This window comes from Zootermopsis nevadensis, unplaced genomic scaffold (assembly GCF_977971745.1).
Source record: "Zootermopsis nevadensis isolate Lab colony 2312 unplaced genomic scaffold, Znev_1.0 Znev_ptg000028l, whole genome shotgun sequence".
NCBI classification, from domain to species: Eukaryota; Metazoa; Arthropoda; class Insecta; order Blattodea; family Termopsidae; genus Zootermopsis; species Zootermopsis nevadensis.
The window spans coordinates 16,706,032-16,732,627 of NW_028259160.1; the positions used below are offsets into that span (position 1 = coordinate 16,706,032).

Here is a 26,596-nt window from a genome sequence, read left to right on the forward strand (position 1 = left end):
ACCCACCGCAGTGAGAATCTCAAATCTCATTTACTTTCATCTTGCCTGCATGCAGTCCAAGTCAACGACAACAACGAAAAAAAAAAAGACATATTCCTATATATACAAGGACATAACTAACTAACTAGATGGCTTACCGAACCCGAAGGTTCATCGCCGAATTAACCAAAGCCCTCCACCGGACCCTGTCCTGGGCCAACAAAATCCAGTCTCCTTCAACTCCTATCTCCCAAAGATCCCGCCTGACATTATCCTACCATCTATGTCTAGGTCTCCCCAGCGGTTTCTTCCCCTCAGGACATAAAAATTAAAAAATAACCTCTCCCCTTTCAGCTATGTAATCTGTTCTTTGTTACTGAAAAGTACACTTTCTGTTGAAGTTCTGAGTAAAACGTCTTTGTCTCTTGCAGATACGAGTGTCTCTGATGATATTAACGTTATTCCTGAACCAGTATGCCTACCTTCAATTCACATCACAGGAACATGGGACAAGTTTTTAATCAAATGGGACCCAGTAACAAATGTTAATTATGATCAAGTATTTTACGAAGTCAAAATTTATGACTTTTCAAAAACGGATTTTTCTGAACCTGTAAGTACCATGAAATTATTTTGTTACCAACTATCAGCTGTGTGTTCCTGTAAAATTACTACTGTCTACAACGGGAAGTGCAGTATTTTCGTTGTTCATGTTTCAGAAAGTGACGGTTGAGCCACTTGTAAGGTATTGGAATCCGGGAATGATTCCATATTCAAGATTGCAGATAACAATCAAAGCCTTCACTTACTGGGGTGCATCACCTCAGGTGCGGGCGATCATGCACTCACCACCTTCAGTGCCCACAGAACCCACAAATCCACGTGTATTCGTTTCATATTCTAGAAATCCGGTGAGAGAAGATCAGGTATGTGGTAATAATTTGAAATTCAACTTCTGTATAATATTTTCCAGACACTTGCATCATTACGGTTCTATTCAGGCTTGAATGTAAAATTGAACACTCATCCCCATCTAGTAAAGCCAAGGGTAAGAAAGCATGGCGATTTTCTTCATACCCCCAATACGTCTTCCAAGGTGTGATACTTTCACATGGTGATTAACCTCTCAACTTCATCTTATATCAAGATTATTGATCGTGATTTATATTTACTCCCTCTACGTTGTGCGATGGTTAAATTTATCTTACTGAACAGATTGCATCTCCACAGGATGTGATGGCTGTGTTCAGATGGGATCCTCCCACATATTCTAACGGTATTGTTGAAGGTTATAAAGTGAAGTGCTGGTACTCGTCACATGGAACTTACATTCACGTATGTGACTCACTGAACTTAAATGCTACCAAACTGGAATTCACTGCATTCAACTTGTCACGAAATTCAACGTATTACTTTCAGGTAAGAGCAATAAAGATTTACTTTTTTAATTATTTTACATTATCTGAAGAAAAATCTTGAAGACCAGATACTTTAGACAGTGTTTAATAAAGTTTGAATTGTTTCTGCAACCATGATTTAGGTCCAGGCATATACAAGTGTTGGCAATGGAGCACTGACTGATCCCGTAAGAGCAGATACAGATGTGGAGATGCCTGTCCCTAAGCTACTTCTTTCTACTTTGGACGCTGTAAAGATCACTGACTGCGACAAACATGAGAACCAGACGCTGTCACGAAGCAGTGGACCCCCTGTAGATTTAGCATTCATTAGTCTTGAAAACAAATTATATTGGCTGAATGAGATGCAAGAGTTACTGAGTTCTAATCTAGATGGCCAGAACAGAGGAAAGGTATGTATCATTAAGAACACATGAACTGCACTTGGTTCAATGAGAATTTTACAGTTATTCACCTGTCACTGATATTATCTGGTTTTAGGGAACATGGAAACCAGAAAACCATAATATATATCTTTCTGAACTTTGATAATTTCACAAATCTAAATATTTTTCTTTGTTTACAGATTGTGACTCTGAACAATACTGGATTAAGTATTACTGTGGACTGGGTAGGAAGATATCTCTATTGGTCTGAAATAAACCACAGAACCCCAGGTTCAACAATTTATCGACTGGATTTGAATCAAGCAGAAAGGGGTCATATATATGCTTCCAAAGTGCTTAGAAGATCTAAGTTCATTCACAGCATTGACATATCTCCTTTTAAAAGGTTTGAAAGTTCATGTTGCTTCTACAGCTGTTCCCACTACTACCGCCCCCCCCCCTCCTCCTGATGACGATGACGATACAGTCACAGTACATGGTACTGACTGGTAGATTACATACGGAAATAAATTATTTGTACACTTGTCTTAATTATGTGAGATAATGATAGCACTGAATTTCATTAGCACATGACTTGCACTTTGATTTAAAAGTTACTTAATTATTTTATATCAAATCTAAAACTTCTTGACGATGGTGAAGAGTCAATTGAATAAAAATTTACTTGGATATTATCCATCGTCTAGTAATAAAACGTAAAACGACGTTTCGGAGATGAGGCTCTATCTAGTGGGCCCAACTGAGTAGGAACCTGAAGACGGAGATAGAGCCTCATCTCCGAAACGTCGTTTTACGTTTTATTACTAGACGATGGATAATATCCAAGTAAATTTTTATTCAATTAATTATTTTAGTAACAAATTTTATAATTAATACGTGCCTTTGTGTTTCATATCATGCATGGTGTGAGCAAAAAAATCTTTAGCTATTAATATTTTCCATAACAAAGTATTTATACCCGTATCATAAAAGATTATATAACACTAACTAATGACTTGTCATTTAAAGCAGCATATGAGGATGTCAGATGTGTAAGTTTGCATAATGTAGCTTATATTATACAAATTCTGCTATTTTTGAATTAAATGTTGTGTAATGTAATTATTATCAACAAAACCATATCTTATAATTATTTCTTACAAACTTTGCAGCACTTTATTTTGGATTGAAATGAATAAAAGTGGAGTGGGTCATCTTATGACGAGCAGAGCTGACGGAAGTATGATACGACCATTTTTCACAAACACCCACAGAAAAAGGTAAGGATCTTCTTATAGAATACATTTAACTGAAAGAACTGATGAATAACAGGGATATTATACATTCTTATATGCGTGTTTCGACTCCAAAACCAGTTAAAAGAGTTTAAAACTTATAAGGTGAACTTCATTCTGGTCTGTATCAGTCCAATATAACTCCAACTTTGTGGGAAGCTCACAGAATAATTTTGAAAAATCTGCATATTTGTATGTTGCGTTTGCTTCCATTCTCTTAATTAAATGTGTTGTCATGTTTCAGAAGAGACAGTTCATCAAATGGTGAATGTACTTGTCCTCAGAATCCATCTGTTGGGAAAGCAATGACAATTGATCAGACTGATCCAGCAAGTATTCAAATTCTGTGGGTGGACGGTCAGGAGAATCATGTGTACCAAACAGAGGCAAACGGATGTTTCTGTTCTGTGGTGGTAAATGCCACCGTAAATACAGAAGCAGGTAGAGTATTATACATTACTTCTTATGGGTGTGAAACTCTGAGGATAGAAAATCAATTGTGAGAAAAATCTTGGGACAGAGATGAAGTAATAAATGACCAGAGAGAATTATATGATGAGGGACATTTAATAACTGAGCTTCACTACGAAAACAATCCCATAATTTTCTTTCAGTAATGAAGATACTTATTCTGATGATGATGTGATATGAACCAAATTCGATTCCATTTATTGAAATTGTAAAAATTGTAATAATGTTATGATTAGACAGACAGCAAGAGAAACAATTAATGAAAAAATTAAATAAGTCATTAATATACTGTGAAAAGTTTTATGAATTTTAGAGATGGGTGTATTCTTGTATTGGTAACTCTGCTCTTAAAGTAATTTAATTTCCTTTTGCAGGTCTTCCCCCAACATCAATTACTACGGACCATCGTCTGTTATACTGGTCTAATGAAACCGAAGGCAAAGTGTATTCAGTGATGAAGGCCACAGAAGATCAAGTGTTGGCAAGCATGACGAGAGGTGTCATGTCAGTTAACATAACAGGAGTTCGAAGAATCGCAGCACTTGGACAACACTTACAACCGTATCCAGGTAGGAATTATGGGATTTGAGAGCATTAACATTGAAAACTACAGGTATTTCAAATCAGTCTTTCACATTACAATTCAGATGTTTATAAAATTACTTTCTGTCATACTGAATGGTAAAATAATTATGAATGGCAATATGAAAGAGAGATGCAAGGAAGTGAGCAAGGAATATTTCAAGGTACTGTCCCAGCGGTTGCTCGTGGGGATTCAGGAAAACTACAAGAACTTAAGCCAGTACAACCAGTCACTGAGTGCAATTCAAACTGTGTCCTTCCAAAAATGACGCACAATCATTTTCGCTGTCACCATACTTCATTCAACAGTCATATATTTTCAACGTAAATTAAATATGTGCCCTTCTGGAAATATTCATTTCAGCATCATTATATAAATTGTTTGTATTGTAAAGATGGCTATCTTATGAGTTATTATGACATGTAATCTGGCTTACTCATTGCCCTGATGATGGAGGCAGCAAGCACCTCTGAAACATCAGTAAACTTCTTCCAACAACCCAGAAGACATCCATCTTAGTACGCACCAACATGAGAACCCAGAACCTCACTTGTTTGTATTGTGTCTGTAATCTTTCAGTGCCGAAATGTCTTTCGCCAGTTCAAGCCAGGTTGGTTGTCAACAACATCAGTCACACAGATCATTCCATAACACTGCAACTCCCGGAACCTGAGCGACATCCTCAATGTGAGAATATGTCACTGGCCTCGGTTGAATACACGGTATATTACGGGCAAATCAAAGGGGACAGGAACACGGACTGCAGTGCAGATATAAATTCCTGTTCCAAAAGGGTATGTCAGTATCATAGCTGCTAGAATTATTTCAACCTTCTAACTACTATGTCCAGTGTTATAAGGTTATGCAAGAATAAGAGGTCTATTCTGAAACAGTAATGCACGTTTCTTTTATACATGATGCTCGTGTAGGAAACGCATAAAAAACTAAGCAGACAGTACGGGAGATCGAAGTACTATGGACAACACATTCAATAGCACATACATAATATGATACGATTATTTATGTAATGCTGTTCTCGTTTGCATGTTGCTTTGAGAATTAGAGTGCATTATGTTTCTTATTTCAGATTACGTACAATCGAGTATTGGAAGTACCACATTTGAAGCCATTTTCTACTTATATATTTTACGTGTCACTTAAAAATTACTACAGTGACCTAGAAGGAATTATCCCTGTTACTGGGCCTCCAACTAAATTCCAAACTGCTGCAGGAGGTAAGACACATGACTTCGGAAAGACAATCAAAATAAAGACATGCAAATATGATCCTCCCATCTACAAATTCTTCTTACTATTATTCTTCCTAACACATCTCCATTTGACCTCCGTCTTCCTCTTGAGAATTTTCCATTTCATGTTCAACCTTCTTTGGCGTCTTTATTTTCTACACCTACTTCTTGCATGATAAATTCCCAAAATGTAAAGTTCATTTCTTATATACCTATGTATGTTCCTATACCATGGGAGGACATGGAATTGTGGAGTGGAAGATGCGTTAACAAAGAGTCTTTGGTTGACAGCTCCATCATCACCACAGAATGTAACAGTTCTGGTTCTAAATCCCACAACTGTTGAGGTACAGTGGCTGCCCCCACAGGAGTTCAACGATGAGAGAGTATGGTACGAGGTACACTGGTGCACGGAGAGCATGGTGGCTGGTGTACGTCAGAAGACCGACAAAGATGTCATGAGTACAGACTCACTGAAAAATGTCCACAGATCTGACCTCAACAACTTACTGCCTGGAGAAACTTATCGAATTTGGGTACGTTACATTAAATGTATCACTCTGATGATATGTAACACCAGTCCAGTCATCACGGTGAGTTGCAGTGACTCGATTGTAACATTCTAGTCCGTTATAAAGGAATCGATAAGTAATCCATAAGAACCCCGAACAGTTAAAGGTATTGTATAATTAACTGAAGCATGGGATGATATAGGCAAAAGGTGTTCTATTTTATGCACAGGTGCGGGCAAATTCTCAGAACAGCAAGACGTACAGTGACAGTGATGGTGTTGTTATCACAATGTACCCAGAACTCAACAATATTACTCTTTTACACGCAACACCATATGCACTCAACATCTCGTGGACTCCCTCCAAGAACGTTCCCATTGTAAGGTAAGTAGAAACTGAGCCCTTGAGATTATAACAGCATTGCTTGAGCTAGTCAGGTATTTTCAGTACTGCAGGTACTAATCATGAGAGAAATTAATACAAGTGGCCTGAAGGGAAGAAGAAAGTACAGAATTAATTATACTATGGGCATAGAAAACACTGGTCCCATCCTAGCACAGTAGCACCCTTCTTGTGAAATTCTGACAAGACTGGAACAATTCACCAAACCCTAAACTATGACAACGCTACAATTAAAAATAACATGCTAATAGCAGACTTACAGATACATACAGACAACCAAAGAAGCAGACAAGTGGGGCCTGGTGTTTTCTTTTTAGGAGATTGTTTAATGCATACATGGAGAACCTCACTGCAGTTTCCCCCTCAGCAGTGTCACCCATGTGTGCTACATACCCCATCCATATCATCTTCAATACATCCTCAACAACAGTATTAGGCAAAAAGTACAATTTTCACGCCTTGTAATTTTCTCCGCCCTCCTCTCACTTCCGCATTCTCAAGTCTGAATATTCTCACCGTCCCTTTGAATGCCCTTGATCTGTGTTTTTCCCCTTACAGTCAGACACAAAGTTTCGCACCCATAAAAAAATCTGTAGCAGGAAAGTTAGAAATGCTTTGAATTGAATAAAAATTTTCTTGGATATTATCCATCGTCTAGTAAATATAAAACGTAAAACGACGTTTCGGAGATGGGACTCTATCTCCGTCTTCAGGTTCCTACACAGTTGGGCCTTTTTTATTCTGGGACTTTCACTTTTTACTTTGTCCGGAGATAGGGATTAGCTCTATCTAGTGGGCCCAACTGTGTAGGAACCTGAAGACGGAGATAGAGTCCCATCTCCGAAACGTCGTTTTACGTTTTATATTTACTAGACGATGGATAATATCCAAGAAAATTTTTATTCAATTGACTCTTCACCATCGTCAAGAAGTTTTAGATCTGATAGAAATGCTTTGGTTTCACACGCCATTTAATTGAAACATATATCTGTTGCAGGTATGACATCCAGTACCATGAAGCTGGTTCAGGAAGTTGGAGCAACTTACTGAAAGACACAGAAGTTTATTTTGTAGACCACTTGCTTCCAAAGACACACTATGTCTTCAGACTTTCTTTAATTTATCCCCATTCTTCAGTGCCATATGTATGGCCTCCAGATGAAAGATTTTCTTACGAAACATTAGGTAAGAACCCAACTTTTCTAGGAGAATAGAGAAAATTACATACTGGAAAGGTTCACAATTTCTACTCTTCATCAAATATATGGTGATTAAATCAAGAAGTATGTGACAGACTGACTTCTTGGATCATTTAATCGCCACCTTTCTTAAAGTACATTATTATATAGCATCAAATGGTAGGATGGTTGTGAATGATCGGCTGTAAAGACTGTGCGATTCTTGCTTATTCTACTGCATAAAATGCTGAAACATGCAGACAGCTACTGAACATCACAGTTTAATGGAATCAGGAGGTCCTGAGTTCATGGCTCAGAGGCCAACTATCCTTAAAGTTCCTTGTATCATTAAAGAAAGTAAATACAAGATTTGACGCCTTCCTAATTTTTAGGGGACTGTCCAAGCCCCCCTGGTGTTCCTCTCATCCAACAACTGAGAAGAGATGTCTATCAGGTCATATGGGACGCTTCTCGTGAGAATGGCGCTCGTATAGAGTTATACTGTTTGGAAGGCAAGATCGAGGAAGAAACACGGGAGAAGAGAGAAGCAAACTTTACATTGGACGCTGACAATTCAGCTAGAACGGAGGATAATAATTTTGTTGAAGCAGATGATAATGACATTTGGGTACTATACTACAATGGGACAGGTATGAAACATTCATATTCGGCATTCTGTACGTACAGTGCCAACTCTGTCAAATTTTTAGGCGCTGACAAGTCCTGTGAGAATTTTTATTTATTTACTCCAGAATTTACGACATTATTTCAGATTATTTAGCGCCATTCTGTGACTTTAACAGCAAAAATTTATTATACACTGTCCTGGTAATGCAACTACGAATTTGAGATTTTGATTAAGTTTACCAGACTGTCAGGTTTCATTTTCATTTATAAGAAAAAGATATAGTGACTATTTTCATTAACAGTAAATTAATTTCTTTTGTAGATAACTACTGGATTATTACTGATCTCAGCCCAAGCTTGAGGTATACCTTCAGGGTCCGTTCCATGAATAAATACGGCTGGAGTAACTTTAGTTTAGCGAGTGAATCATTTGATTTCACTGAAGCAGCCATGCTAGCAAAGCAGCAAGAACTAGGATTTGTACTCAGCATTTGTATACCGATTGCAATGGTCATCTTATGTGTGACTGTGATGTTCATAACAGTGTACAGTAAGTAACTATGTAACTGCATGTAATACCATTTAGTCTAACATAAGCACCCTACATAATTTTAAAACTGTCCAAATCAGTATGATATTGAACTGCGATGGGATATTTGAGCATCAAAGTATGGCATGCTGCACCACCAGGTACATTTTCAATTTGGTTTATTTAAATTTTAAAATATTAGACATGGCGTAACTAGCAATGTTTCCCAAAAAGAGTAAATGTAGTTCCGTCTAGTCATCAGATACTTTGTAGAGAACATTATTACTCTGTTATAGAGGTCTAACTAAGGCAGTCAATTAAGACATTTTTCCGTAAATTACTGATGTAACTAACATGATGGTATGAGAGATTTATGACAATCTATTTACTATTTTATTTGCCTTTAGGCTTAATTTTTAATTGTGAACGTTCATTGTGTATGATAATCTCTCTCTGAGTTTACTGTCACATAAATCCATTAATTTTTACATTTAAACACGTTTAAATGTTCTAGGAATAATATTTTTACTGATAAAAGACAGACAGGATGTCAGTCCTTCAAAAGCCTACTCGCAAATAATTCAAGGAGGCAATAAATTAAATGTATTTCATTTGAATTTTAAACCGTCATATTCCGTCTGACATTTGACAAACAACCCAAAGAATTAAGTGTGAATTTCCAGAGGCTACTAACTTTTCTTTATTTTTTGGTGTAGAGTTTCAACAACGGGAAAAGGAGAAGAAGTCTCTACAGATGATAACATTGACAACAGCAACTCGAGGACCAGATGTTGAACTGGCAACACTGAGAGAACTTCCTCGCAGAGGAAACTTTGTCCAGAACACAAATGCCCTCTACACTACAGCTGACATCCCTACAGACGAAGAGATTGCATTGTTACCTCATATTCGCAGAGATCAGATTACACTGACAAAATTCCTTGGCAGTGGAGCATTTGGAGAAGTGTTTGAAGGCAACGCAAGAAACTTGGCTAATTCTGGAGGAGGTGAAACAAGAGTTGCTATCAAAGTGAGAACAAGAGATAAACTAATTCTTGTATGAGATTTGAGGTTCTTATGGCAGTTGTAATAACATGTGGACTCACAGGTAGATACCAACGTTTCAGAGGAACATATTGCCTCCATCTTCAGTCTGGAAGACAATATATTCCTTCAGAACTAAAGTTGGAGGCAGTATGTTACTCTGAAACATTGATATCCACGTAGAAGTCCATACAGCACAAAAACACCAAAGACTAAAATGAAAATGAATGATAATAAAAACAGCTCATTTACTACTGAATAACTAATAAATTGAATGCCTGCTGATTAAAAGGGCATATCAAAAAGCATTATATTGATAATATATAATATAGTGTGCATGTGATAGTTCCATTACATAATATGACTTGTACTGTTACTACATTTCCTGCAGACATTACGAAAGGGAGCTACAGAACAAGAAAAGGCTGAATTCTTGAAAGAAGCTCAACTGATGAGCAATTTTAAGCATGAACACATTCTTCAACTCTTGGGTGTCTGCCTTGACAATGATCCTAACTTTATCATAATGGAGCTAATGGAGAATGGAGACTTACTAAGTTATCTCCGGTCAAACCGGCCACTCCTAGTAAGTAATGCATCGTAAGATACTGAAGTATAATATATGGTTGTGTTTCTGAACACATGTGTGGATTTTGAAGTTCAACAAATGCCTATAATTTAACAATACTCGTAGTTCACAAAACGTGATAAAAGGAGCGAGACCTTGTTGAACCCTGCTTCAACATGTGGTCTGCGCTGTTGTTCATTTATTAAAGTGTTGTTGCCTTGATACGTATATTTCAGAGCCAATTTTAATCTTAATGAACATCTGTAAATATATTAATTTATTCTTGTGTTGCTTTGACACTAATTTCTTCTCACAGCTTTTCATAAAAAATTAAATATTTTGTTCTTTCAGTACACGGGAAATTCTCTTACTTTACTCGACCTGATGGCAATGTGTGTAGATGTCGCCAGAGGCTGTAGATATTTGGAAGAAATGCATTTTGTCCACCGAGATCTGGCATGTCGCAATTGTCTAGTATCATCAGGAGATCCTCAGACCAGAATAGTTAAGATTGGAGACTTTGGCCTCGCAAGAGACATATACAAGAATGACTATTATCGAAAAGAAGGAGAAGGATTATTACCTGTAAGGTACATTCAAATCTTGATATATCACAGGGTACGTTTACACCTTACAATATTGTATGGTATGTTCTGTACTTCACAGCAGTAAGAATGAGCCAAAGATACTGGTAAGCAAAGTGACTGATTGAAAACTGGACAGCTGAAGTTTGGTTCCTGGCAGGGGTGGAATTTTCCTGTTTGCCACCACATCCATAGTACCTCTGGAGTCTACCACATTTCTCATTCGATGGTTAAAATGGACACAATCCCCAAGAGTTGAGACAGATGTAGAGTTGAATCTGATCACTCACCAAAATAATATGAGAACCTTAATTTTCAAGTTCCTTACACGTTTCATGCTACGATATTTAAGTTTACAGGCAACTTTATCTTCATCCCACTTTACAAATCAATGTTTTGAACTAACACCTCTTCTTTAACATCAAAGTAAAGTGGTTAGTACTTCCACTTTGTATTTAAAAAATTCCCAATTCAAATCTCAGGCCGGAAACTAACTGTTCTGATGGAAAATTTTCATGGTATTCCTCAATCCATCAAAGAAAAATGCTAGGGCAGTACTGTAAATCAGGCCATGTTCACTTCCTTCCATATCCTTTCCAATTCACTACTCATAAAAAACCTATTTTTTGACAGTATATAGACAGAACTACTGACCGTATCATTAAATAACTGTAAAATAAATAAACAGTGTAATTTCTTTTATGTAAACTAATATTCATAAAGGACCCTAGACTCATGGACAGAAGTTATTTTACAGATGGATGGCACCAGAATCATTGGTGGATGGCGTGTTCACTTGCCAGTCGGATGTGTGGGCTTTTGGCGTCCTCATTTGGGAGATCATGACACTTGGACAGCAGCCGTACCCGGCCAGAACCAACCTGGAAGTTCTGCATTATGTCAGAAATGGTGGACGCCTTGGAAGACCTAACAACTGTCCAGAGGAACTGTACGTACTAAAGCATATTTCAATTAACTGTAGCTTTATGGACAGAAAAAAGTGTGAATGATAACATTACAGCAAATATAGCATTCCCTTGATTATCCACATACAGATTGCAGTGAAACCCCCATATAAGGTTTTCCTCAAATTCATTGCTCAATAAAGTAACATAATGCACATGATATATGTGCATTACCTACATGTATTTACTTATTTTTAATTATTCTCATTATTTTTTACCCATACACAACAGCAGTTGTGCACATAAGTACTTGTGACCTGTTCCATTTCCTACCATTTGTTCACATTGTGTGTTTTTACTAACAATCTATTTTTTTTTTTTTTGGGGGGGGGGGTCCTTCACACTCTGATGAACATGAGAGCTGAACCTTCTCTCTCTGACACTAGGGACAGACAATTATTATTCTAGGGATAGCTAAGACTGTTGTGAATCGTCATTTGAATTCTGTTTCTTGATATGAGGGTACAGTTCATGTACAAAACAATAAATATGGCAATTTATGATGATCCAGATATCAGCTGATGTTGAAATGCTGGAACTACAATCCTGAGACACGACCCACATTTACATACTGTTTGGAGGTTCTGGAAGAACTCAAAAGCAAAAGCACTGACCTTCCTCTAATACCCATCCAGAATGGGCACTATGTGAGCAGGACAAGGAATGGTACGTACACCAATGAATAAAATAATGATTTACAGAATAACTGTAAGCTCACGAAATTCATATATCTTTGTACTATGAAATAATCTTCAGTTTAATGCTCTTTATTTTGTTTAATCTTCTGCCCATTCTAATATATTCTAGTATATCATATTAAATTTAAAACTGCCCTGCTTGTTTTGTCACGGTAAAAGTTAAGAGATACAGCATTTTATAGAGGCTCTTGTGAACACAGTATCCAACATCCAACTCCATAGAAGCAGGGAATTTCTTGACCAGCTGAATAACTATAAAGTATTGAAGGAAGACTTTGTACCATGGAGTTAGCATTTAAAGTTTAAATATCCAGGAACTATGGTCCAAGAATAGCAAATTGAAAACACTGTCTTTGGTTACACAAATTTTACAGTGTCAAGTATCCACATCGATTACTTTTTTAATCACTACCTCACAGACAAATCTGAAAGTTGATATGCATGATTCCATGAAGGAGTTTCCTCTGATTTTCTTAACATAACCCCACCCTCTTTTCAAGCAAATTTATATTTCTGTTTGTGAATCGCTACAACCAACAAAACATTCCAAGTTTATTTAAATCAGGTCATCATGCAGACAATGAAAGCAGCTTGCAGCTTCCACAGCCTTCTAAAGGAAATTCTAAAAGCAGGAAATGTGCCTATCACGTAACCCACGAGAACTGCATCCACTTGTAACGACTCAAAAACAATTTAAGGTTATGTGAATAACCAACTATTACAGTGGCATTACTATTTTCTAGCTAACTCCCTGGTTTGAGGTCTTTGAGCAGCTGTTTAAATTTCCTGTTCTTATAACAACTGTAAATTATCACTGTCACCAACTGACACTAACGTAATTAATTCAGTTACTGTTTGGTAATGTATGTTTAACATATATTGTGTTTGTTATGCATGACAGCTAATTTAACCCAGTCACTGCCAGGTCTAGTGCTATACGCTATGCAAGATTTTCTGGGCTATTTTGTATTTTAAAAAAAAAAAGCAACTGACACAAGAAAGATTTTCAGAAACAGAAAATACTGAAGAGTAAAAATTCTAAAACATCGGTCAGATGGGAGTACTGCTTATTCCCCACCCAACACTAACGGACTGCCTTTCTCATGGCAACAGTGAAGCATTATATAATGGGGTAATGCAGACTCCCCAGGTACAGTACAGGTCACGAGTCGAGTACACATCCAGTGTGGAACATTTTCCAACAGGTCCCTCTTATCAACCTGAGGTTGTAAATTTTCTCTTGCATGAAGAAATGTAAACATATAACATCTACAGAATTTATTAGAGGCACAATCCCTTATTTCCAAGGTTATTTTAAAGGGGGAACAAATGGAGCAAGTGATCTGTGCCCTACACCAACAATTCAATTCACCATTAGCAATTCTCTATCATCACACATTTATCACTGCAACACAGAAAAAAAACTATTTTCTTTAGCAAGCGTAGAAATGGTAATCAAAAAGAAGGAATCCATCATTAAAACAAATATAAAACATTAATCCAAAGAACTACAACCTTGCCTTAACTAACGCATTAGCGAAAAAGTATAACCATGCTCATCACAGAAAATGGTGATCGATAATTCATGACTTTGTACTGTTGGCAATTAGAAATAGAATCCCGAAACGGCAACACAATAATCTTAATGCCGGAAGCACTAAAGAACTGACTCATTGGTGAATTTCATTAACTGGCATGAAAGGGTTAAATAGTGAAAAACTAACCATGCATGATGTTTGTGTGATGCTTTCTTCCTTATTGATTCAGGTGGCATAGATAACCGTGGCTTCTTTGAAGATGAAAACCATAATAACAGTTCAGGTATTGTTTTACACTGATTATAACATGGTACTGATTTTATCTAATGATCTTACTAATTCAGTATGCAAGGGTAAATAACCAGATGCAATGTGTGAGAGTTTCACAATATAACTACCTAACACAAAATAAATTTTGATATTTTAATCTCTTAACTTCACATGAGATCCAGGGCAATTTAAAAGTTTCACAACTCAAGAGAAACTTCGTAACTTCTGGCACGGCGGCTGCACAAAAAAAAATAAATGCTGATTTGACCAGGATTCTATCGTATGATCCCACACAAGCGAGTCCAGTATGCTACCACTCATTAAGAATTCACAATTTGCAAAGAACACACGTCTATTCTGGTTCAGATTACACCTTTCCAGTAACGTTTACTGATGCTGTTAGTAGCTTAGACTATAGAATAATGAATGATAGCATGATTAATGAATGATTAGTTAGAAATTATATGGAAGTGATCATCTCCTAATTTAGATACTATATTGGCATCTGCCTGGAGGGATTGTGGAAAACTATGGAAAAAGTTAGTGACGATAGCTAGTCTCTGGGCTAACAATTTCCCGTAACACTGCAACATTGCACCTTCTCATGTTCAGCATAAGTTCTTTTGATTGGTACAAGGCACTGATGCTCAGTCTCACAACAGAAATGAACAATCTGGAAAAATTTTCCTACATCTATTTGACAGTCAATGTTTAAATTACATTCTACACAAATCCCAGTTACTCTGACGTTAGGAGGATTACACACGACGGACACGGTCACACGCCGACACAGTATACATTCAACTGCACCAAAGCTGCCCTTTGCATAAACACTAAAAGTATGATGACAATGCAGGTTGTGTGGCTTTTTAATTACTCTGGACATCTCAATTAAAGACTAGAATATTACAACTCAGCCATTTTGTAGAATATGTTTAAGAATTCTTAACTACTTCATGAATTAATTATCCATTGCTCTTATCTGTAACAAGCCACTACTAAAGATTGATTCAATTACAGGAAGCTCGTGGAAGACGGGCAGTGATGCCAGCAGTCGAGATCAGGTGCCTTTCCTTCAGCCCTCACCTGAAAGTGTATCAGGACAGGGAAGCCAACCACTGGCAGTACCGCAAGGACAGACAGGTCTTGATGGACGTCAAAATGCGAGTCCTACAAACACAACACGTGAGATTCCCACATACTTAGAGCTGATCTACAATGACTCACCACCATCTGCAATAGCTGATGGTTATGAAATTCCAAGAGCCTTCGCTAACAGAGATGTCAATAACAAGACTTCATCAACTAGTGACACAGTGGAGAGACCTAGAACTTTTTCTACTTCTTCGACAGTAAGTAACGGAAGTGCTTCAACACCAGTGATGTACCAACAAGCCCATTTAGTGCGTAATACAACTGATAATTCTGATTCAGCTGGAAAGGTGGGCAGTATTTTAGTGATCGGGAATATGAAGGCTAATGGTTGTATAGGAGGGATCAGAAAAAATGCACCAGAATTCATAAGAAATGGAGAAAAGGACCTTTCTAGTCTTGAGAAATTGCTGCCATCTGTGAAGAAGTGCACCAACAACCATCAGACAGTTGGAGGCAGTGCCATGGACAATAAAGGTGGGGTAAACACCAACATAAAGACAAACAGTGCTTATAGTAATGTGGCGAAACAACCATTACTGGAGGAAGAGGTGAAAGAAACCTTACCAGAAAGTTCTCATAATTGTTCCAATGACAATAATGAACCTACCGTCACAATTTCACATAACTGTACACCCACTAGAACCCTATCCTGAACATCCGTTCAGCTCCAATTCTGTATAACCTCTACAATTGGAAATTAGTTTATGATATAACCAAAATGTGTAGGCAATCCATTTGTAAAATGGTTTAACCTAAATACTGTGCCAGCATCCCAAGCTGACAATATCCTGTGCCTAAAGTATTTAAAACTGCCACAATTATCAGAACTGTCAGGACATAATACCAAATGCTTTTACGAACATTACTGTATAAAACAACACATCATGTACATACATTGTTTCATTATAAACTCTCTCATATTGTTCTGTGCGCACATTGTATAGATTTACTCATTGTAAATAACATAATGAAATGTGTTATTAACATTAGTAGTAGTAGTAGTAGTAGTAGAAGACTTACATGTATATATGCATCCATGCATAGATACATACACAGTCATGTACATATGTGTTAACTACAGCTTTGTACAGCAAGATCTACAAGTTTTAATGGCAGAAAGACAATTCTTGCTCCAAACATTTTAAAAATCTGTGGATACTCGTTTATATATTCTCTTTCTTCATGAATTAAAATCCAACTTCCAGTGTCTGAGTTCTTGCTCACAAAGAAGTTTAGAATTTTCTTGAAAGGATTTTTTTTATCTTTGACATTTTAAAGTGCTACAGTTGATTAATACTGAACTGACATTTGAACCAGCAGATGCACAAAAGAGCAAATAACATTCATTTTGTTAAGATCTGAGGTTTTCACGGTGGTGAAGATCGCAATGCCGTCGTCTTGGGAAGTGACACCATGTGGATTCATATATATATATAAATATTTCAAAGAAAATACCATCCCCATTATAGCTGAAGTTTCTTCAAAATACTGGTATCAACCTTAAGTCCACACAGTGCCCATTTTTGATTTATTTACTATGACAAAAACCATGAAACATAAGTCCAAAAATCCACTAAATACACAAGTACAGAATATTTTCAGTCAGACATTACAATGGCCACAAAATTCCAAAACACCAACAAAGACTTTCAATCACGGCCACACTGTCTTACACAAAAATAAAGGAGATTTTGGATGTAGATGGAAATAAATAAATTGATGTAACTGGAAAAAAAGAAGAAAAATAACGAGGCTCAGACGCTGATAACTGCAATGAAATGAACGAGACAGCTGAGTAAAATATGGAACAGAACTCCAACTGAAAAAGTGAAAACATGGTGTAAGTAAGAAATATTGACAAAGAGTATAGCAGCACTGGAAGCAAGAGGCTTTCAGAAAGACGACTAGAAAATAGGATGAATATAATATTAGGAAACAATAAATAAAGCTGGCTTTAAAGAAGCTTGTATTTATACACAAAAAACACCTTTGACAGTAAAATATTATACACTTTTGTATTTCTGTTCAAAGTAAATGCTATGTACAAATAATTTTCAAATTATTTTAAACGAAATTTCACAGTTAAACAACATTTTGCTCCATTTATTTAATTAATTTAGTATGTACAACTGACATCTTACAATCAATTTTCATTTCTTTACAAAGGGGCAATGACTGATGACACATCACCTCACACCCACCAGTCAACACTTGTACAGAAGTTAGTTATATTATGTCTCTTCAATCAGTTCCTCCTGCTGCAACATCATCGTCCAATTCGTCATCTTTGCTCTGCTCGTGCAGTAACACGTACTCCCGAGAACTGTAGCCAAATTTGATCACATCTTTCTCCAGCAATTCCGTGTATGTCCTGGGGACAATTTTCACATTATTTACAAATGTCCCATTTGATGACTCAAGGTCAATGATATAAGGCCTCACTCTTTTACCCCTGATCCCATCCTCACGTTGAAATGGAACGAGACGGTACTGCAGGGCGGCATGTTGCTTTGAACATGATGGATGATCTACGGGAATATCCGCAACCTTTCGGTCTCTGCCTATGAGGTATGAACTTTGTCTGTGTATGTACAAAGGTGGAAGTCCTTTGTCACCTTTGAACGGGTAGAACCTCCAACGTCTCTTGGGTTTACGAGCTTCTGGAGGCTCGCTGTACTTGATAAGAACACCATTGAAAGTATTTGTGTCTTCTGCCAATTTTCCTGACAAACCAAAATTTGGTTTATCCCTTTGTCCTGGAGGAATATTTTTTTCTTCTTTGGGAAGTCCAGATTTCCTACCCCATTCATATTCTTCTTCTCCCTCACTGTTTGGTTCCTGTTTAATTGGATGGCTCGTACTCATAGCATTTTCTTCTTCGTTACCCCATCGATTCCTTCTCCCTTTGGACACTCTGAAAAAAAAAGAATAAAACCCACTTCAAACAACGAAACACATTAAATCCCTTGTTTCTTAACATAAAATGCACACTGTGTTCTAGCAACTGTATGCAAGCCCAAGGTTAACTGAATAAGACCGACAAGTCAGAGTTTTGAGAACCCCCTGTTCCAGGGCAAGCCCACAAAAAAGATAGTGACAAACAGAAAAATATTATAGTGTATACACATGCATTATACATTCTAGCGATATTTTACTTTACTGAAGAACTGCCAACATTAGACTCTTGCTGATATACCTACTTTTTGAAGGGGAAAAAAAAACATAAAAAATAATTACCCATGCCTTCCATTCCTGCTTCCTCTGCTTTCTAATTCCTTACTTCTCCCGGTCTGCCTATCGTTTGACACTGTGTGTTCACTTCTGTTACAGTGCCCTTCCCTTCTGGGATATGTACTCTCCCTTTGCTCACGGTTCCTTATGTTATTGGCTGGCAATGTTTCTTTGTGGCGCTCATGTCTGGAAGTATAAGACAGCAAAGCTCATGTGTCAACAAGCATCAAGAACTTTTCAAGCATTGAAACATTACAGTTCACTGGTTTTAAAGTTGGAATGCCTCGTCTTGCGGACATCCACTATACTACCACGATTCCCAACCCAAGATGCTCACTACCCCCACATGCAGTGTACTGAAATCGAACGTAAAATTTATTCCAAATATAATTCAGAGCTGAAGGAAATAAACACTGGTAATTTGCCTGGTTTGATCACGATACAGACGATGGCTTGTCTCTTGCGATGATAAAAACTACCCCCAGCACTAACCATATAATTAATCTATCATGTTAAACCACACAGTTATAGTAAGATCATTCAAATGGGGAAGTAAAGTTAGAATTCTTTCCTAGACAGCAGGGCATTGTGCCCTATTCGTGATGGCACTTCTGAATGACAATGCTCTGGCATGCTGCTGCTGTTGCTTGCACAGCGGCAACCTACTACAATGTTGTGCCACTTTGGCCGTAAAAAATACGCACAAAACATGAATTAAGTTTAGTTACGAATAACTGTGAATGCCATAGGAAATCAGAATAACACTTACCTCACTGTTTGATCGCCACTGTCATCTTCTGATCTGGTTTGTCTTCTTTCAAATCTACTCTGCGAAGAATGAGACTGTCTTGTTCTGTCACCATCTTCATCAGAGGGTTCTTCTTTTATTTTTACAGCTTCCGGTGACATCCTATGTTTTGTGCATGTCCGTTTATGCACCCTTCCCCCCTTCCCCCTACTGCTGTGGCTATGTCTGTGACGACTATGATGATGACATCTGTGTCTGTGGCGTTTCCTACTATGTTCATCGTGGATAATGTGAACATCTTCTAAGTGTGAGATACCATGTTTATGTTTTTTACTTTTCCTTGACTTTCTCACTATTATCAGCGAGGAATCAGAATCAGATATCAGGTCCACTGTCTCTAAGCATTTTGTTTTGGTACCATCTTTTGAAAGAGGAAAAGAATCCAGTTCCAAATCAGTGGAAACTTGTGAAGAAGCAGAATTACCTGAGGAATTTCGCAATCTTTTCTTTCTGTGCCTTGTTGTAGTAAAAGCACTGGTATCTTTCATTTCTGTTTGATGGTACTGTAAACATAGAGAGACTTCATTACAATATATACCACTGGCCTACCTATCACAGAACTTCACAGCCAGGTGCAACAGAATGCACCAACCTAACCTGATTTAACTAGAAGTTCCACGGAAAATAATTTTGTCTCTTTACGTGCTATGCACACATTCCCCCATACATGGCAGGATTAGCTGAATACAAATGGTCACTGACCTCAACAATAAAGCAATTTCCTCATTACAGTTAAAATTCTGGGCATTGCTAACAGTTCATATCTCAATTGAGCATCTGTCAAATAAAGACAGATATCCCCTTTTGAAAATGATGAGCAATAAAACTATCTATTTCAGGGCACTGTAAACTAAATACAAGCCATGAACTTAATGTTTATTAGCTGTTACTTCTAGTGATCTCTTATTTGGTATGTTATGTACTGTCTGTATACTTTATGTTAATATTGTTATGATCAAATAATTTTCCACAAAACTTACAGCAGGCAACCACAAGAACAAAGCAGTGAAAATTATGACCAAAACACGTACACAGATTCTGAACAACGTCAATGCTACTCACATTATCAAACAATAACCCGTGGTAATTAAAGTACACAAGCGTGATTTTTTTTAAAAAACAAACAATAGTATGCCTCTACATCTTCAAAAATGCAATAATATTCAAACACGGAGCTTAACCTTACTTACGCGTAATGCTCGAAAAGCAACAGACATACGCTCACGTAACAATCAGAGGAAATCACGCTCTACTACGCAATAATTTTAGCAATAATTGTAACACACCAATAAACTACAAAAACAAATCTGTTGGTGTTAAAAACTGATAAATTCTTTTGTTTACTAAATAACAATTTCGCCTTCAACGACGAATTTTAATCTTCATCCACAGGAAGTCCCAAAACATCACAGATGATAAAATCAGTTATTCAATCTACATTCTGCGAGGGTACATCTTACTGCCATCTATTCTTAAAATACAGAATCAAGATACCGAACTCGGTAGTCCATTGGATAAGAATGTCTTTGGTAGCATTTCGGACTACATTGTGTGAAATCCCAGATGGTCACCTTCAAATCATAAATGTAAAATCATACATCTTCAGGCCTGAAGATGAAAGCATTATGTTCCTCTACAACCCAGACAATGTAGTCATTCTCCACCGTGATAACCTCAAATCTCATAAAATTAAATATCAGTTTGGTAAATAATATTCATTCTGGCTGCAAAATGTCACATCTGCAAGAGTTATACCACACAGTTAATAGTTTTAGGCTCGGTATTAGTAGCAACACTACAAAGCAGACTAACTCGTTCTGCAAAAAATTTTGCATCCACAGCTGGTATGGTCAAACACATGGAAACAGCTTTGTGGTGCCCAATAAAAATAGTTGCAATCCTACCATTTGTAGAGGTCCTAGAGCACTATGCCACAGTGAGATGCTGATGTGAACTGCTGCATTGCTGCCGGAGAGATTATGCTGACTTATGTTGCATTCTTGGGGTTACATCCAGTTCTTGATTGTCCCACGATACTTGTCCAAGTTTCTATGAAGTGCATCTGCAAAAAAAGGGGCAGCAGCCAACTGTTCACTTGATTTATTGTTTTGTGGTCCTCGGTAATCACTTTTCCACGTGATGTATGACCTTAAGCTACCATGACAACTAACTATAATAAATTTATTATACTTTTCCATGTGTTTCACAAGTATGCACCTGCCTGTAATGAGGGATAGTTTTCTTTACTTGGTTTCCTGATGCAGAAAAATTGCAAGGAGGGTAATGTCCAGCATAATATCAATGATGCATCTTTTATTCTAATAACAAGTAGTGCCATTTCAGCAAAACTAGAACTACAGCAGTATTAAAGAATCCAAATGCATGAAACAATATGGACTGAAATGAATATAAGTATCAAAACAGTTAGAATCAGTGTTAAAGCACAATTATTTCTGCAATGTCCACTCCCATAGCACATAAAACACTCTCATTGCCAATATTAATATTATCATATAAATTTTGTCCCGGAGACAAGTCTGGGACATATCTTTCCAGATTTTATTAACGAGATTAATGCTTCCATGGATTCCCTTTGTAACTTGCTGTGAATGACTTGAGTGTTGTGAAATGAGCCCCAACTACATTCCATTTTGCCACTCTTCAACCAATGCATGAAGATATATAAAACACAATTTAAAAAATTATTTTCAACTTACACCTTCTACTCTGTAGATAAATTTATATCATCAAGAAATTATTAACTGTAACAATGTATTTGTAAATTCTGTATATATTTCTGTGTTTGTATACATTCCTGTAACCATATGTCTATTATAAAGGTCATATATAAATGCATTAACTTTATACATAAAGAAATTACATAATGTGATATTATTTTATATTAATATTGGAACCATATTAGTCACATTCTTGAGTGTACTGAAACTGCAAGTATCTCTACACATATAATTTATTTGCATATTCTGAAATTTTATGAGACAAAACATGAACCATATGTGACGTACAGATTTTTTGTAATCTATGGTACAGGGTCAGCTCTCTCTTGAGACACTGCCTTTATGTGGCGGAGAGATTGCGTGCCCTGTTTGAAGCGGAGAGCTATGCCAGCAGTAGCTTGGCTACTGTTAGGTTCAACCTTGCTTAGGGGCCAGATGAAAGGTATCTCAAAGTGCTCAATCAGTTCTGGTTGGGCATGTGGCTGACAACCCACCCCGTAAAGATCAATTGTTGAGAAACCTTGTGAGATGCCTCGGAATGGATTGGAATACCTAAGATGGTACAAGCAAAGGAACATGGATATTGAATTTGGTACTTGGAATGTAAGGGCACAGTATAAAGGATGAATGGCACAAGAACCCTTAAGAAAGTCCTAAATGCTAAGTTTGAAGGAACAAGAACGGTAGGAAGACCTACAGGAAGGTGGGAAGATGCTGTGAGATAAGATGCTGCCAGTCTGATCCAATGTCAAAATTGGAAAATGGCCGCAAATAATAGATCTTCATGGAGGCAGAAAATTGACGAGGCCAAAGCCCGATATGGGCTGTAGAGCCATTGGATGGATGGATGGATGGATGGTACAGGGTCAGTCTTCCTTGCTGTAGTGTGTCAAGGATAAAACCCCTTTCTCATATGTAAGGATGTGGTATCTCTCAAATGGTCTATCATAAAAGCAGCAGATACAGTTTACTTAGTAAGTGTTTTAGGTGTTCTTTTGGCAGATTCTATGTTGAAAACTGCTAATAGCCAGGCACATATTTGTGTGTCCCAGTTTGAAGCTCAGTTTTTCATACATTCCCCATTAATCATAACTTCAGTGGAATAAAGCCCCACCAGATATCCTCAAATTTATCTTGCCTTTTATTTGCAAGGTTCTTGAAAAAATGTACAGATGTGATGTATTTTTTATAACATTAAATTAAAATTCCATTTAAAATTTGTCTAGCTCACTACTGGTCTTATGAACTTGCTTATAGATAGTGGATGAATTGGTTTCAATTACCCTGTTAAAATCGATGATCCTTCATATGTTCAAAATTATTCACTTTTATCGAAGAGCATTAATACACTACCTTCTAAAATATTACAGATAAAATATGAACTTACATCAACCTCAATTGAGCAATTAAGCAAAGAATCTAGTAATCTTCATATATGAAGACTCACACACTTATGTAATATAGAAAACAACGCAAGACCAACACTAAATATCTTTTAGCCGACGAACAACAGAGTTCTAACACATGTCGATCTTAAACTGCAATCTTCTGAAATGACCGCGTGTCAATGGTCACGGATCATACAACGAAGATTAGGAACCATGAAACCACCACGGGATACTAGATTAACTACTACATGCAGTAGCACCGCATGAAAGGGAAAGTATTCCTTCATGGAGGGAAATTGTCATCTGGTAAGTGTGATGGTAACCTCTGATGAAGCATTTGAAATTTTGAACGTTGAAAACATTGTCACTCAAGTCAAGATGCAGTCTGCCAGCAATGTTAAGAATAAGGAGGAATTACGGGCACTGTGCAGAAAAATTGGATTGTCAGAGGACTTGTGTTTATACCCCCCGGACTGTCCACCAGAATATCGAGATGACGTTGAGAAATTGTCAATACGCATGATTGAGAATATTGCTTCTAGAAATGGAAAGCCTAAGGAGTGGACTATTGATGACTTCGATATTGGATATCCTCTAGGCAGAGGTAAATTTGGCAGAGTATATTTGGCTCGTGATAAATACTGTCACTTAACGGTGGCCATCAAAGTGTTATACAAGTCAGAAATAAGGAAGAGTCGAGTTGAACATCAAGTGTTGAGAGAAATTGAGATTCAGACTCATCTGAAGCATCCAAATATATTGTGTTTGAGAACCTACTTCTATGATGAAAAACGTATATATTTGGTGTTGGACTATGCTGCAGGAGGAGAGCTTTATAAACATTTGCAGACCTCACCAAACCATAGATTTTCTGAGGGGAAGGCAGCAAAATATGTTTACCAGGTTGCAGATGCCCTAAACTTTTGCCATCTGAACAAAGTCATTCATCGGGATATAAAACCAGAAAACCTCCTGCTAACAATGAGAGGTGACATTCTTCTTGCAGATTTTGGTTGGTCTGTTCATGCCCCATCTTCAAGGCGCAAGACCTTGTGTGGAACTTTAGACTACTTGCCCCCTGAGATGGTTGAAGCGAAAACTTATAATGAATTTGTTGATCACTGGTGTCTTGGTGTGTTGTGTTACGAGTTCCTGGTAGGAAGACCTCCATTTGAATCTGGTGATACAAATGAAACATACTCTCGCATAAAGAATGTGGATCTACACTTCCCTAAATGCGTACCCGAAGGGGCTAAAGACCTAATCAGCAAGTTACTTCGCCAATGCCCCGCTGAGCGCATGCCATTACCAGATGTCATGAAGCATCCTTGGATTGTGAACAACATAGCAAAATAGAGGAAGTGTTGTTGCATGTGTGATTGTCCTATGCTAGTAACAGTGAAGTATTAACTAGACAGAAATATCAACTGTGGTTACATTAATTACTGTGTTATATGCAGTATTATGGACTCTAGTTTTTCCCATGAAATGTATCGGTCACCATATCATAACATTTGTTATTACCAATACTGCATTTTGGATTTACTATAATTGCTGTTCTAATCTTGTCTTCATATTCACAATTCTTGTTCCTTGTATTACAAATAAACACCCCATTATTGCAAAACCAGTTCAGTGAGATTACTGAAGTCTGGATGTATATCAATAAAGACAATTGCAATCTATTTATGTGTTTGCTAGATACCAACACGTGAAATTAACTGATAGTTTTTCAAAATGATTGGAACTCATGATAAAAACTTATTAGCAATTGGCCACATTAATTCTGAACTGAAGTCTAATGTTTCAGAGATAATCTATGTCTCCATCATCAGTGAATTATTTAAACCAGGGATTCTCAATCTGTGGGCTGTATGTGATGTGTTTTGTGTGACCCATGAACCTATTTTACTTGTAATTTTATATCACTGTATGATGGGAGGTAGTTACCTGATACCGGAATACATCTTGCTAGTGTCCTCTGTGACATTCTGGGTTGTGACAGAGTAGACTCACAGGTGAATAACCCTGAAGAACAACTTTGCAATCTTCACCACTATGAGAACCTCAAATCTCATATAGCATTGTTAGTATCCGGCAGTAGCTTTTATTTTTTGCACCTGTTGAGCATAAAGAATATCAAATCAGCAACTAGGTTGCATCTTACTGATCACCACTTAAAAGAATACATGCAAATCACAACAGAAATTAAACTTTACATTAAAGAGTAACCCAAGCAAAAATTGTGCTAAATATCTTACTAATAATTGATCTTGTTAAAGAAAATAATTGAGTAAAATGTGAACTTTTTTGCAATAATAACCTAACAGCATTTCTAGTAAAGTTTCCTCAAAAATTACAACGAAGTACAATTGCTACTTTACAGTTACTTTCATTCTTGATTTTAGTCATAAGTTCATGTGTGAAATGTATAATTTTATGAACATTTTTGGAAGAATAAATAAACCTGGCATGAAAAGTATAATTTTGTAGCTTGTTCATCAATAAGTAAGAGTGACTGCAGCCACAAGTATGGAAATGGTTGTTGCCCTGTTGTAGAGAGTACCAACTGCTGGTCGAGGTGTATGCATTTACAAATCCATAGGGGCTCCACCTTCAAGGGCAACTATGGACCTATTAAGAATGGTGGGCAAAGCCAAGAGTCAAACTGTCACATCATTAAGCTCACTTACTGGCCCTGGTAATTCAGTTTATAGTGATCTGCCTTGCATATTCCTGTCTCTATGCATTGCTATCCTCTGTCTGCAGAATAAAACATTTCTACTTCTTGTCGTGTTTGAATGTTGCTTTGATCTTTCTGTTGACACTGTATGGCATTCTGGGGGCATGTTGGTGAGTGGGTACAAGGTCTTCTGGATTACCACATGTGGTCTTGTAGGTGGTTACCAGTGCTTCAGAAAAATGTAATGCCTCCATCTACATGGTAGAAGATGGAGGCGATGTGCTTTTCCAAAATGTTGGTAACCACCTGCATGACTA

General features: G+C 37.2%; 3 protein-coding genes across 7 annotated transcripts in view; 2 read left to right on the plus strand and 1 right to left on the minus strand.

Moving 5' to 3' along the window:
- sev (receptor protein-tyrosine kinase sevenless) overlaps nt 1–16,661 on the plus strand; it is a 47,702-nt gene extending 31,041 nt beyond the window's left edge. For 3 of the 4 annotated variants that reach the window (XM_022057676.2, XM_022057678.2, XM_087357744.1), the window contains 22 exons: nt 411–592; nt 699–905; nt 1,210–1,398; nt 1,520–1,789; nt 1,963–2,168; nt 2,935–3,042; nt 3,302–3,498; nt 3,903–4,097; nt 4,691–4,905; nt 5,199–5,346; nt 5,653–5,897; nt 6,103–6,257; nt 7,273–7,460; nt 7,846–8,103; nt 8,403–8,630; nt 9,326–9,639; nt 10,045–10,239; nt 10,573–10,811; nt 11,563–11,754; nt 12,282–12,436; nt 14,236–14,289; nt 15,297–16,661. In XM_022057676.2, the coding sequence (XP_021913368.2) occupies nt 411–592; nt 699–905; nt 1,210–1,398; nt 1,520–1,789; nt 1,963–2,168; nt 2,935–3,042; nt 3,302–3,498; nt 3,903–4,097; nt 4,691–4,905; nt 5,199–5,346; nt 5,653–5,897; nt 6,103–6,257; nt 7,273–7,460; nt 7,846–8,103; nt 8,403–8,630; nt 9,326–9,639; nt 10,045–10,239; nt 10,573–10,811; nt 11,563–11,754; nt 12,282–12,436; nt 14,236–14,289; nt 15,297–16,084 (4,928 nt within the window). In that variant the 3' untranslated portion in view covers nt 16,085–16,661. The remainder of the gene's footprint in view (nt 1–410; nt 593–698; nt 906–1,209; nt 1,399–1,519; nt 1,790–1,962; nt 2,169–2,934; nt 3,043–3,301; nt 3,499–3,902; nt 4,098–4,690; nt 4,906–5,198; nt 5,347–5,652; nt 5,898–6,102; nt 6,258–7,272; nt 7,461–7,845; nt 8,104–8,402; nt 8,631–9,325; nt 9,640–10,044; nt 10,240–10,572; nt 10,812–11,562; nt 11,755–12,281; nt 12,437–14,235; nt 14,290–15,296) is intronic. The other variant, XM_022057677.2, reaches the window with a different exon arrangement.
- Nucleotides 16,662–17,380: 719 nt separating this feature from the next.
- LOC110826752 (uncharacterized) lies at nt 17,381–21,513 on the minus strand. 2 transcript variants are annotated; one of them, XM_087357763.1, is made up of 4 exons: nt 21,375–21,513; nt 19,432–19,973; nt 18,669–18,848; nt 17,381–18,345 (listed from the first exon to the last, which is right to left on the minus strand). In XM_087357763.1, exons 1-4 carry the CDS (start codon nt 21,375–21,377, stop codon nt 17,673–17,675), a joined length of 1,398 nt encoding a protein of 465 aa, XP_087213889.1. In that variant the 5' UTR covers nt 21,378–21,513; the 3' UTR covers nt 17,381–17,672. The 2 variants fall into 2 exon arrangements, with proteins under 2 accessions (XP_087213889.1, XP_087213888.1); XM_087357762.1 differs by lacking the exon at nt 21,375–21,513 and adding an exon at nt 20,661–20,867.
- A 2,306-nt stretch (nt 21,514–23,819) lies between these two features.
- LOC110826749 (aurora kinase C) lies at nt 23,820–26,081 on the plus strand. The gene has a single exon (XM_022057706.2). It carries the CDS (start codon nt 23,882–23,884, stop codon nt 24,950–24,952), a length of 1,071 nt encoding a protein of 356 aa, XP_021913398.2. The 5' UTR covers nt 23,820–23,881; the 3' UTR covers nt 24,953–26,081.
- The last annotated feature ends 515 nt before the right edge of the window (nt 26,082–26,596 follow it).

Bases quoted from the DNA above. Each gene is read 5' to 3' on its own strand.
- LOC110826752 (XM_087357762.1), bottom strand. From the start codon at position 20,687: ATGTCTGTTGCTTTTCGAGCATTACGC. The intron at 19,974-20,660 runs GTAAGTAAGGTT...CTATGTTTACAG, and splicing joins TTGCTTTTCGAGCATTACGC to TACCATCAAACAGAAATGAA. The intron at 18,346-18,668 runs GTAATTATTTTT...TTTTTTTTTCAG, and splicing joins AGCAGGAATGGAAGGCATGG to AGTGTCCAAAGGGAGAAGGA.
- LOC110826749 (XM_022057706.2), top strand. From the start codon at position 23,882: ATGGAGGGAAATTGTCATCTGGTAAGTGTGATGGTAACCTCTGATGAA.